Below are 12,482 nucleotides of genomic sequence, written 5' to 3' on the forward strand. Positions count from 1 at the left end.
GCATCAGTGCCCAGCACACAGCCTGGCCACAGTGGGCCTCAGAAAGGGACGGATGCGTGCATGAGTGGAGGGAGGGAGGCAGGGAGAGAAGGAAGGAGGGAGAGAGAGAGGGAGGGAGGGAAGAAGGAAAAAAGGAAGGAATTGGGAGGGGGAAGAAGGAAGTGAGGGAGGGAGAGAGGAAGAAACAGACAAGCTGAGGTCTAGAAAGCAGGAGAAATTTTCCCAAGGACACTCAATAAATTACTATTGGAGGTAAAGCCAGGGCTTCCCAGCTCGCAGCCCCAGAGACCAGTAGAATTCCTGGAGCAAATCAGAAAAACAACATATTTCCCCAGGGCTGCTGGCTCCTGCCCCCTAGGGAGACATATCCCTCGTGGAAGGTGGCACTCACCGGACAACGTCCACCGCACCCGGCCGGACCTTGGGGTCGCTTCCCATGATAGACACGCTGGCCGCAAAGGACCCGTCAATGCTGAACACGACACACTCCATGCCCCGGGGCAACACCGTGAGGTAGCTCATGGCACAGGTCTGGTCGCCCCTGAAAGAAGCCTGCCTGTGGTCAGCCGTGAGGTCAGGGTCAGACGTTAGCCGGAAGCCAGAGGTCAGCCTGTAGCTGCAGTCAGAGCTCAGTCTGGGTCAAGGTCAGAGAGCACCTGGGTGGCATCTCCTGATGCCACAGCTGGTGACCTCTCCCATCCACTTCTGTCCACGCAGACAGAGATGGGGGCCCAAAAAGAACCCCAAGGGGCCGGGCGCGGTGGCTCACGCCGGTAATCCCAGCACTTTGGGAGGCCGAGGCGGGCGGATCACAAGGTCAGGAGATCGAGACTACGGTGAAACCCCGTCTCTACTAAAAATACAAAAAACTAGCCGGGCGCGGTGGCCGGCGCTTGTAGTCCCAGCTACTCAGGAGGCTGAGGCAGGAGAATGCGGGAACCCGGGAGGCGGAGCTTGCAGTGAGCTGAGATCGCGCCACTGCACTCCAGCCCGGGTGACAGAGCGAGACTCCGTCTCAAAAAAAAAAGAACCCCAAGGACCCTAAATTCTAGACAGGCCTGGATGGAAGGGCCATGGAAATGAGAGAAACCCCCCTGAGAATGGCCCCTGGGTCTTACCTGACGACCATCTTCACAGGATAGACGCCGACCCCCAGGCGCCGGGGCCGTGGCACGTTGTATGTGATTCGACCGCTACTGTTGGTGATCTCTGTGTCCAGGTGTACCCAGCGGCCTGAGGACGGCTCTGCCATTACCAGGATGTCCACCTGTGGCAGTGAAGGGGGTCAGGGGATTCCCTGAAGGCTGAGGGGCTACAGGCTTGGCAGAGGGGCTGGGCAGGGGAAATCTGGGCTGAGGTCCCTGTCTGACATTCCCTGGCTCCTGCCACCCTGGCTCCTCATTCATCCTTGGATACTCTGAGCCCATCCTTTCCTCCTTGCTCACCCTTCCCGGCCCGCCCAAGCAGGTGAGTGACTCCTGGCCCTGTGCTTCCACCCCAGGTAGCTCGGCCCTCCTGATACCCTCACCCCACATGCCATGTGGCTCCACGAGGCACCTGGTACAGGTGGACTGGCTGAGGAGGGGAGGCCCAGCCCTGGGTACCTTCTCTCCAGTCAGAGCCACCATGTCGAGGGGACCGTACATGAACCGCCCCACCAGGACCTGGGGGCCATCTTCAGCAGCAATCACATCGTTGGCCCGGTGATTAGCCGTGACATTCTGGAAGGACAGAAAGAAGCTGGCTCAGTCCTTGCAAGGGAGGCTCAACCTTGCTTTATCATTACAGTGTGCCTCAGACTGGCTGCAGGCATATCAGCCTGCTGAATCATGTCTCCCTACTAACTTCTGCTAGAGTTTCAGAGATGTGTTTCCAGGGAACGTGGGAGAAAAACAGACCGTGAGTCCCCCAAACGCCGTCTGACATGAGTCCTCCAAAGGCGCCCAGGGCTTCCTGCCATTGTACGTTCTCTGCTTTTGTTTTTTTGTTTGTTTGTTTTGTTTTGTTTTGTGTGTTTTGTGTTTTTGAGATGGAGTTTTGCTCTTGTTGCCCAGGCTGGAGTGCCATGGCGCGATCTCGGCTCACGGCAACCTCCGCCTCCCGGATTCAAGCAATTCTCCTGCCTCAGCCTCCCGAGTAGCTGAGATTACAGGCGTGTGCCTCCACGCCTGACTAATTTCATATTTTTAATAGAGACAGGGTTTCTCCATGTTGATCAGGCTGGTCTCGAACTCCTGACCTCAGGTGATCTGCCTGCCTCGGCCTCCCACAGTTGTGAGACTATAGGTGTGAGCCACCGCGCCCGGCCTGTTCTCTGCTTTTGACTCTGCTTGGCCCTGAGGGGACAACTGGCCTCACAGCCTGTCCTTCTCTTCTAGATCCCTGAGCTGGAAACTGCCTTTCTTTGGTTCTTTCTTCTACATCACGGCGCACATCCAACGGATATTTACTCTCTGTCTTTTGTTTTTTTCTTTTTTAAGATAAAATTTCAAATGCACAAGCGTAGAGAGAGAGAAAAGAGTGTAACAAAGCCTCGTATTCCCGGCACCTGCTCCACCACTTAGCAATGAACTCATGGCCATCCTGGTTTCATTCTTCCCTTGCCCAATTCCCCAGCCTTGGCCCCAGCCTCGCCGGGATTATCCTGGAGCAATCCTGGATGCTACATCATTTTAACTGTGACTGTCTCAACCTCCCTAATCTTCTTCACTTCTGGTTTCAGTTCATTCTGCAGCCTGTGTTGGCCCCGACCAGCCCCCACTCCCAGCCTGGCCTCCAAGACCCTAGTCTCTCAATCTAGTGACCATTCCTTTACTGTGTTGGCCACATTGTCGTCTCTCCCACAACGACATCGCCTGGATGCTGCTAACAGCTTCCTAATGGAGCTCCTTACTCAAAGGCAGTCCCTGCAACAGATCCTCTGTCTTTATAAAGCACAGATCCATTAACACCCTCCCAGGCTCCCCAGTGCCCTCTGGGTAGAGTCCAGATCCTGAGCTTAGCTTTCCAAGCCTTGCCTGAATGACCTCTTCAGTCTGTCTCCTGCTGCTCCCCATCCACACCTTCTGGTCCTTTCTGCCAGGCTCTGCAGCAGCCTCCAGACCTTTGCTCACACCGCCGCCCCGCCCCCCACACTGGCTCTAGGTGCCATCCCTGGCCCTCTTCCCCCACATTCCAGCCCATTCGCTATGACAAGACTCAGCGTCATCATCGCCAAGAAACACTCCTCGGACTCCTCAAAGACATGTTCTCAACCTCCTTTCGATTCCCACGCATTTTAATTCAATCCAACAAATATCTGCAGACACCTCATCTGCACGGGGTCCCTGAGATAAACTGGAGACACTCAGCCAGGTAGGGGACGCAGGCCCCCTTACGGGTGCACTGTCAGGGGAGAGGGAGCAGCTGGTTCATGAATATAAGCACCTGAAAAGATCCAGCATCACTAGTCATTAGGGAAATGTAATCAAAACCACAATGAAATACCCCGTCACACCCACCAGAATGACTAGAATCAAACAGGCAGATAATAACAGGGGTTGCTGAAGATGCAGAGAAATCAGAATCCTCATATATTGCCAGTGGGAATGTGAAATGGTACAGTGACTGTGGAAAACAGTCTGGCAGTTCCCTATACGATTAAACATAGTTACCATTTGATCCAGAAATTGCACTTCTAGGCATATACGCGAGAGAAATGAAAACATAGGAGAAATGAAAGACACAAAAACTTATACACGGACGTTCCTAGCAGCATTATTCATAGCAGCCAAAAGGTGAAAACACCAGCGTGGCCAACATGGCGAAACCCCATCTATACTAAAAATACAAAACATAACAAATAAAAATTAGCCGGACATGGTGGTGAACACCTGTAATCCCAGCTACTCAGGAGGCTGAGGCAGAAGAATCACTTGAACCCGGGAGGGGAGGTTACAGTAAGTTGAGATTGCACCATTGCACTCCAGCCTGGGCAACAGAGCAAGACTCTGTCTCAAAAAAAAAACAAAAACAAAAGCAAACAAACAAACAAACAAAAAACAAATAGGTGAAAACAACCCAAATGTCCATCAGGCAGTGAATGGATAAGCAAAACACAGCATCTCCATACAACGGGATATTATTCAGCCTCAGAAAGGAATTTCTGACACAGCGACCGCGTGGATGAACCTCGAAGACAGTGTGCTACGTGAAACAGTCAGACACAAATGGTCACATATGACATCATTTCACTGAAATGAAATGTCCAGAATAGGCAACTCTGCAGGCACAGAAAGTCAGTTACTGAGTGCCTGGGGCAAGTGAGGGAGTGTCAGCTAAAGGGTACAGAGCTGCTTTTTGGAGGTTATGAAAAAGCTCTAAAACTGACCATGGTAATTGTTGCACACATCTGTGACTATACTAAAATCCACTGAATTGTAGTATCTAAATGGGTAAATTATAGGATATGTGGATTTTATCTCAATAAATATGTTTACCGAAAAAGAGTTGGTTCATGAAGGATTGATCTCCTTCTACCTTTTAGGACTGTTCTTGGGGTCCATGTCTGGCCTTTTCGCCAGACTGGAGGTACCTACCATAGCAATGGTTGTGTCTGTACAACTCTATGCTCCACTCTCTACCAGAATGACTGAGACAGAGTAGGCGCTGATGATCGTTTGCTGAGTGAATAAATAAACGTATATACCTCAAACTCCTATTCATCCTTCAATACCCCACAGAGGAGCCTCTTCAGAGAATCCCTGAATGATTTGCCCTGACAATCCTTCTTTCCATAATTGTCTTAATCTGTGCCTTCCTCTATCAAATATCACACCAGGCCATACTCAATGGTAACTGAGACTGAGATCCAGGACTCTTTCTGATTCAAGTCCACATCTACTGTAGCCTGGCATATAGCAATTGCCCCATAACTGGTATCTCCTCACCAACCCTAGTATCTTGGACCCCTGCCCTCAGGGCTCCTGTGGAACCAGGCCTTGGGGAAGCAACTCACGCCCCTTGCAGCTGCAGCGCCTGGGCCTCATCTGAGTGTGAGCCCTGGCCTGTCTGGGTGCTGAGCTCCCAAGCCGAAGTGCTTACCTGCCATGCGGACGCCCCAACCCCCAGGCCAGCCCCACCTCCCAGAGGACGCAGTCCCAGCCGCATGCGAACTGAGCACGCACGCACCCTCAGCTTGACCTGAGTCCGCTTACGAAGCCACTTCTCCCGAGGGTTGGCGGGGCTCAGCGCTGCGGGGTCCAGGCGGGCGCTCTCCTTGATGTTCACGCTCTCGTAGCGCATCACCTGGCCAAGAGCCGAGCAAGGCCCCGGTCAGGTCTTCTGGCTCCTCTGCTTCCCTCCCAGGGTGTCAGCGCCCACCACCTTGTGGCCAGCTGAGCCCTGCCCCTGCCACCCCCCAACCTCACAGCCTGGAACCATCAGGAGGCTGCAGACCCCAGCACCTGTGTCCCTGCATTCGTGTCCTGACAGCTGGGGCCAGAGCAGTCTCCCAGTTGGCTCTCTTCCTGAGAGAAATCTCTGCCCCCCTGTGCCCAAACCTGGCAGCCACCTCTATCTGTCCCCACTCTCTGCCCTCCCTCTGTTATAACAGGTGGCCCTTCCTTAAGGCCGGCTTGAGTCCTGATCCCAGCCCCTCCTCCCTTCTTGAGGACATTGCTCCAGCCATGCTCCCCTGTCAATCCCGCAGCGTTGATTAGACTCCCTCTGCTAGATCACTCTCCTTAGCGTTCAAATACGCACAATATTGCCCATCTTAAAAAAATGCTCTCTTGGACTCCTCATGCCTCTCCAGTGACCGCCACGTCCCTGCTGTCCTTCACAGCAGCACTCACAGAGGACTTAGCCCATACACTGTCAGCTCCTTCCTCACCTGATCCCTCCTGCACCCACTCCAGTCAGGCTTCTTCTCAATCATTATACGGAAGCCATTCTTGCCAAGGCCCCAGTGACTCCCACCCCACCTATCTCCGGGGTCCTCTCCCCGCACTCTCTGGGTGCTCCAACCTCACGGATGTCCTCTTCTCTCCTTCAGTGGCTTCTCCTCCTCTTCCCGGGGGAGCTCCAGGACTCATCTCTGAACTGCCCTCTCTGTAGGAGCTCCCTTGGTCTGGCACCCATCACCAGTTTTAAATGCCATCCAAGCTCTGATGACACCCACATTTTTCTCTGGAATCCTGATGTCTTCTCTAAGTTCCAGACTCCTCTACTCCCTTCCATCCCAGCACCTCAGAGGCATCTCACACTTCACATATGCAGACCAGTGGTGGATGTGCCACGTGGGGGCACAGGTTTGCGCTGGAGCACCCTGGCCTGGGTGCCACCGGCGGGGGACCCACTTCCAGCCTAGCACACTCTCTCCCACCCCCAAGAACCTACAAACAAAACTCACTTTCCTCCGCCCCCTGCCCAGCCCTGCTCTTCCCCAAGTACAGGAAATGGCACCACCTTAGTCATTCAAGTGAGAAACAGGACGTTCTGGGTCCCCTCTTTCTCCTACAATGCGGTCATCTGCAAGTGCTCGCACCGTAACGCAAATCTTGCCATTCTGTGGAAATCTTGCCTTCACTCCCTGTCCTAGTCCAAGCCTCCTGTCTAAGCTGGACCCCCGCACTGGCCTCACAACAGGCTTCATGGTTCCTCTCCTGCCCTGAAAACAGCAACCTCAGCCTCAGGGTTTCCTTCAAAAAACACAAGCCTGTTGCTGCTTTTCCCTTGCTCACAGCCCTGTAACGGCTTCCCATTGAACTCAATATAAAACCATACCCCCAACCTTGGCCATCGCAGCTGTTCATGAACGTCATGACCCCTACCAGCTCCCCAGACTCCCTCCCGACCAGGCTGTCCTCTGGGCACCGGCCTTTCTGCTATACCTTCTGTTCTGCAGATGAGACCACTGAGACCCAGTGGGGAGTGGGAACTGACTACTCCAGTCTCCAAGTTGAAACACTGGGACATTCTCCTATGTAGTTTATATTTAATTTTCGAGAATGTACCATACCATCAGTCACCCAGGAGCCAATGTCTTTATGAAGCCCATTCTCTGGTCATGTCACTCCCCACTCACGTAGGTGCTCCAATGCCTTCCCCATGCTCTTAGGATCAAGGCCAAAAGCTGAACAGGGTCTGCAGGAATAGCTTCCTCTCCAGCTGGAGAAGGGCGGTACCCCCTCGCGGTGGCTGTGGGCAGGCCCACGACTGCGCAGTGGTACCTGTCTCAGGATGAAGGCCACCACGTCCGTGGACTCCCAGTAGCTGGCGTGGAAGAGGTGGGGCAGGGCCACGGTGGGGAAGGCCGTGAGGACATCAGGGCAGTACAGGGCGTAGTCGATCCTCTTGCTTCCCCACCACTTGGCTGTGACTGTGGGTCGGAGAGGAAGGTGAGGGTGTGTGGCCAGCCCAGGGCCTCCCTCGAGGGGCAGTGGGGTCTCCCATTGCCCAGACCAGTGGTGGATGTGTCGCGTGGGGCACAGGTTTGGGCTGGCGCACCCTGGCCTGAAGGAGGCCTGGGGAATGCACTGCTCTTCCTCTTTCCTTCTCAAAACCCACCCGCCCTCCGCTAAGATGTACCCACCAAGCCTGTGCCCAGGAAGGAGGGCCAGACCCACAGAGACGTCCACAGTCTCACCCAGGGCTGCCGCTCAGTGGCAGTTGCCAGTGGGCTCTGCCTGAAGTCGGGGTGGAGACTATGTCTGGAGGTTCAGGACTTCCTTAATGGTCAGAGGTCAGAGCCCTGCCCAGGTTCAGAGGTCAGGGCTCTGTTTGAGGTCAAAGCTCAGACCCCGTCAGGAATCAGGGGTCACTGCTCTCTTCAAGGTCAGAGCTCTGATTTGAGGCAGGGTCAGCGTTCAGGGCTCTGTCCAGGGTCAGAGGTCAAGGTTCCTCCAAGGTCAGAGCTCAGTCTGGGGCCAGAGTGAGGATGTGGACCGATGCTGGATCTCCACCAGCAGACGCCCGGCTCTCTAAAAGCAGAAGCTGCCCCCAGGACTTCCTTCACCCTCTCCCCACCCAAGGACCTGCCCTCAGCAGCTCTAGCAGTGACCCAGCAACCACCTAGAGGAAGGCTCCCCTCCCCCGAGTCCAGGCAGGGCCCCAAAAGGACCTCACTCACTGCGGGAGGCCCCCATGGGTGCCATGCTGTCCGAGGACTCCGAGCTTTCGCTGTGGGAACTTCCCTCGCTCATCCTCCGTCCTGGGCGCCGGAACCTCAAGGCCTGGCGGGGCGAGGCAGGGGCATCCGGAAGTGGCGGGCTGTCCCGGGAGCCGCCCTCCAGGAAGAGGGGGCTGTGCGTGTGTAGGGCATCAGCTGGAGGGGGAGTTTCAAGGTCAGGCTGAGTCACGTGTATCCAGCAGAGCTGCCCACTCAGTGCCAGCCCTGTGCTAGGTGGGAGGCTGGGCACTTGGAAGAGCCAGCCCTGGCCCTGCTCACTTGCCAGCCCAGCAGGCACCTGCCCTTCTCACTGTGCCCACCCCACCAGCCCCCTGAGCCTGAAGGGACCCCGTTGCCACAGCACATCGCCGCATTTACCTCCCTGCAGCTGTGAGTTACGCAGAGTCCCAGCCATCACCTCTGCCCCCAATAAAGCTGCAGAGGGAGCATCTGGGACATTGCCCCAAAAGCACCAGCTGAGGTCCCAGAAGTGACTCACAGCCATGTCCTCTCTTACCCAACTCCTCCCCTGCGCCACAACGGATGGAGGCTGCCTCTGGAAGGGAATGGGGACTCCTGCCGGAGAGCTAGGATAGCCTCAGGGGAGGGAGGGGAGCCCCCTGACCAAAGAGGGACCCGTGGGGGAGGGGGTTTCCAGCCTAGCCGACCTAGTGAAGCTCCAGGAAGGCAGGGATTTGGAAACAAAGGCTCCATTGAATTAGGGGTGAGGAAGGCATGGTTTTTAATCCTGAATCAGCCCCAAGCACAGCTCCCCCATCCCTGACATAAACCTCTGAGCAGGCTTAGGCTAAACGTCCTCAAGTAGGGCGTGGAGCCAAGGCTCTGATTTCTAAGCTGCTGACTGTCCATTACAGGCCTCCCATCGATGACACGCTCGATCCATGCCCGGGTCACCCCACTTGACCCTGGAGGCCACTGGCTCTTCACCAAACCACCTGCCCTCACTCCTTCTGTTCTCCCCACCTAGAAGATCTCAGTCCTCATCCTCTAGCTCTTCCCCACCTGTCCAAATGCACCTCCCCTGTCTGGACCCTAATCAAAGGCCACCTCTTCCATCAAGCCCACCAGGACGGCACACTTTCTGCCCTACCCCTCCAGAGTCCAGGCTGGGCACTCACAAATAGCTTGGAGCACGGATCCCTGGACCTGCCATCAGGTCTGAAAGCTCAAGTGTTACACCAGCCCTGGCCACAGGAGTGCATCCGGGAGCCTGTTGGGGGACAGAGCCTGGGTCTCTGAGCCCCAATATGCCTCAGATGGAGCAGGTGCTTAGCACAGGTGGGCGACTCTGAAGACAGGGGAGTCAGCTAACCTTCTGTTCTCACAGCCCCTGCTCAGGTGAGCTCGCTGAGAGCTTGGAGGGGGCTGAACGGGCTGGGGCCCCACCTCCAGCTCAGCACACTCTCTCCCACCCCCAAGAACCTACCGAGGAGGAGGGACTGCCCATCGCCCAGTGGGAACCTCTGGTAGCGAGGCACGCTGACAGGCGGCACCAGGTGGAACTTAGGCTCCAGCAGTGGCTCAAGCCGTGAGGCAGAGGGGTCTGCGCAATGGAAGAAGCTGTAGACCTGGCTGCAGGCAGGACGCACCTGGAAGCCTGGGGTGAGTGGGAAGACAGAAGGAAGCCCCTTTCTAATACCTGCTCCCTGGGCCCTAGGAGGCTCCCTGGAGTGTAGCCTGGAGTAGCCTCCTCCCCTCTCAAGAGCCTCCCCGGGCTCCCTGCTCCCCACGGGAACAAAGCCGTTACGTTCAGTTTGTCTCCCCACCCAGGAGTGCAGTGATAGGCACTCAGCACTGCAGCCGTGGTGCACAGCTGCCCTTCCTCAATCAGGCTTGCAGCTTTCCTTTCTCTGTGCCTTTGCTCAAACCATCCCTTCTCCTTGCGGGCCTTCCCTCCACCATTTCCATGGGGCAACTCTTTTAGATTCTTCCGGTTTTCACTCAGTTACCACCTGACCTAGGAAGCCAACCCAGGTTCCTTCAGGCAGGTCAGCTGCCCCTTCCGCAGGCCTCACAGCTGTAAACACTCCATTCCCAGGCCTGCTGCTGCGGAGTTCCAGGTTTGCCAGAGTTGGTGGAACACGTCTCTCGCTGACCAGCAGGTGTCTCCACTGAGGCCTCCACCTCATCGGCGGGCCTCCCTGTCCTTCTAGAACAGGGACTGGACCCTTTAGCATCCCAGAAGCCCTAGGGTTCACTAGTGACATTGAGGGCAACCATGGAGTTCTGCCTCCGCGCCTCCATTTCTACCAGAACCCTTCCCACTTTATCTGTTCCATATCGTAGTTCAGCAGTAAACTCTGGCCAAAAGCATGGATCTGTGGATACCCAAGGTGCCCTGCAGCCTCAGACGGTCTGTGCTTCAGTCCTTAAGAGTCACGGCTACCCTCCCCACCCCCATGCCCGCTGGTGCCAATCACCTGGTGTGTACATTTTTAGAGGAGCAGGAAAAGGCATTCAAGGTTGCAGGTATTAGCTTAGCCGGGCGCGGTGGCTCACGCCTGTAATCCCAGCAATTTGGGAGGCCGAGGCGGGCGGATCTCTTGAGGTCAGGAGTTCGAGACCAGCCTGGCCAACATGGTGAAACTCCATCTCTACCAAAAATACAAAAATTAGCCAGGCGTCATGGTGGGCGCCTGTAATCCCAGCTACTAAGGAGGCTGAGGCAGGAAAATTGCTTTAACCCAGGAGGCAGAGGTTGCAGTGAGCTGAGATCGCGCCACTGCACTCCAGCCTGGGCGATAGAGTGAGACTCCATCTCAAAAAAAAAAAAAAAAAAAAAAAAAGTTGCAGGTATTGTGTAGAGCAAAGGCACTTGCAGTGGTCCTGGGGCTATGCGGGGGTGGGTGGTGAGACCAACCTGGCAGTCGTGTCTGTCTCAGTACAGGAGAAGGAGAGGGTGGGAGGCAAGAGGGTGAATATTCTGTCTTCTCTTCCCCATAGGGTATGACCACTGGACAATGGGGCCACAAAGAGCCAGGGGCACTTGATATGGAGAGTGAAATCCATCTGAAGCTGCCTCACCTTCGTCCTGTGGTCCTGTGGCGGGAGGGAATCGGCTCCTCTCTCCCTCCACCCTCTCTCCTCTCTTTCCACCTATCCCAACTCTGTGACCCTCCTGTCCCCATCCCCGACTCCACTCCCCTCATTCCGAGGCCCTGACACGGTGGCCCTAGTGACACACGGGCACCTCAGGCCCCCGCCCACACCATCCCTACCGTCCAGCCCAGGCAGCACCGTCCTCCGCATGGCCAGGACCAGGCCCAGTGGCGAGCCAAAGAGGAAGAAGTCGGACACATCGAAGTCAAAGCGGCCCAGGCTGACCTCGGGGAGCTGTGGCCCTGCCGCCGCCGCCGGGGTCTCAGACTCATCCTTTAGCACGCTGGAGTGGATGCTGTGGAGGGAGGAGGATGCAGGGCAGGGCAGGTCAGGGAAGGACCGAAAATGCGGGAGTGTTCACTCAGCAGCACAGCCTGAATTCTGAGCACAGAGTGCCCAACCCTCCATCTCTGGGACGGGGCTGAGAGTCCACCTACTGCACACCACCTACAGTCAGCACTGGCCACCAAGGCCTGGCTGATATTTGACTAGAAAAGGAATCAACAAACTTTTTCTGCAAAGGGCCAGAGTCAGTATTTCAGACTTCGTGAACTGTGTGGTCTCCATTGCATCAAGTTAACTCTGCCGTTGCAGCACGAACGCGCCCATGGACAGTGATTAAATATGCATGGCTTGGATCCAATAAAATGTTACTTACAGAAACAGGATGAGCACCTGGGGCGCCCGAGCATCCTACACACCGGCAGGCCTGCCTCATCACGCTGGCTTTGTGATGGCCACGCTGAGGATTCCTGCACTGTGTATCAGACAAGCCCAGCCTGCCCAGCACCCAGCTGGCTAACGTCAGTTCTGTTCTGCTGGCATCAGGGCTTTCATCCTAACTCCCGTTCCAGGCAACCCGCAGACACAGATGCAAACAGCTTGGTCTCCCCACCCCCAGCCCCAGCCCACAGATGAAGTAGAGCTTAAGGAGAAAAATGTGAGACACACAGAATTCCAACCATTTCCAACCCAGGTGCCCACTGCCGCGGGAAGAATCCGAGTTACGTTCAGCCACAGACCCAGAGTAGGGCGCTGAGAATCAGAAGGAAACCTGGGCACCTTCCTTACCTTCCAGCCAGCATTAGCTACAGCTTGAAGTGAATCGATTAACTGAATGCAAAGCAACTAAACTACTTGAGTTAGAGGAGAACAAACTTTAGAAAGAGCCATTGAAATCGTGGGGACAAGGGCCCTACCCTCGGGAGTGAGC

General features: G+C 55.7%; 1 protein-coding gene across 2 annotated transcripts in view; it reads right to left on the bottom strand.

The window, feature by feature from the left end:
* The window catches only part of PITPNM3 (PITPNM family member 3), a 107,594-nt gene that overhangs the window by 12,019 nt on the left and 83,093 nt on the right, over positions 1-12,482 (bottom strand). For both annotated transcript variants that reach the window (XM_045375501.3, XM_045375499.3), the window contains 8 exons: positions 11,389-11,564; positions 9,597-9,767; positions 8,111-8,305; positions 7,212-7,360; positions 5,170-5,286; positions 1,605-1,721; positions 1,119-1,267; positions 392-541 (listed from right to left, as the gene is read on the bottom strand). In XM_045375501.3, coding sequence (XP_045231436.2) covers positions 392-541; positions 1,119-1,267; positions 1,605-1,721; positions 5,170-5,286; positions 7,212-7,360; positions 8,111-8,305; positions 9,597-9,767; positions 11,389-11,564 — 1,224 coding nt within the window. The remainder of the gene's footprint in view (positions 1-391; positions 542-1,118; positions 1,268-1,604; positions 1,722-5,169; positions 5,287-7,211; positions 7,361-8,110; positions 8,306-9,596; positions 9,768-11,388; positions 11,565-12,482) is intronic.

The sequence above is a fragment of the Macaca fascicularis genome, chromosome 16 (genome assembly GCF_037993035.2).
Source record: "Macaca fascicularis isolate 582-1 chromosome 16, T2T-MFA8v1.1".
Classification (NCBI taxonomy): Eukaryota; Metazoa; Chordata; class Mammalia; order Primates; family Cercopithecidae; genus Macaca; species Macaca fascicularis.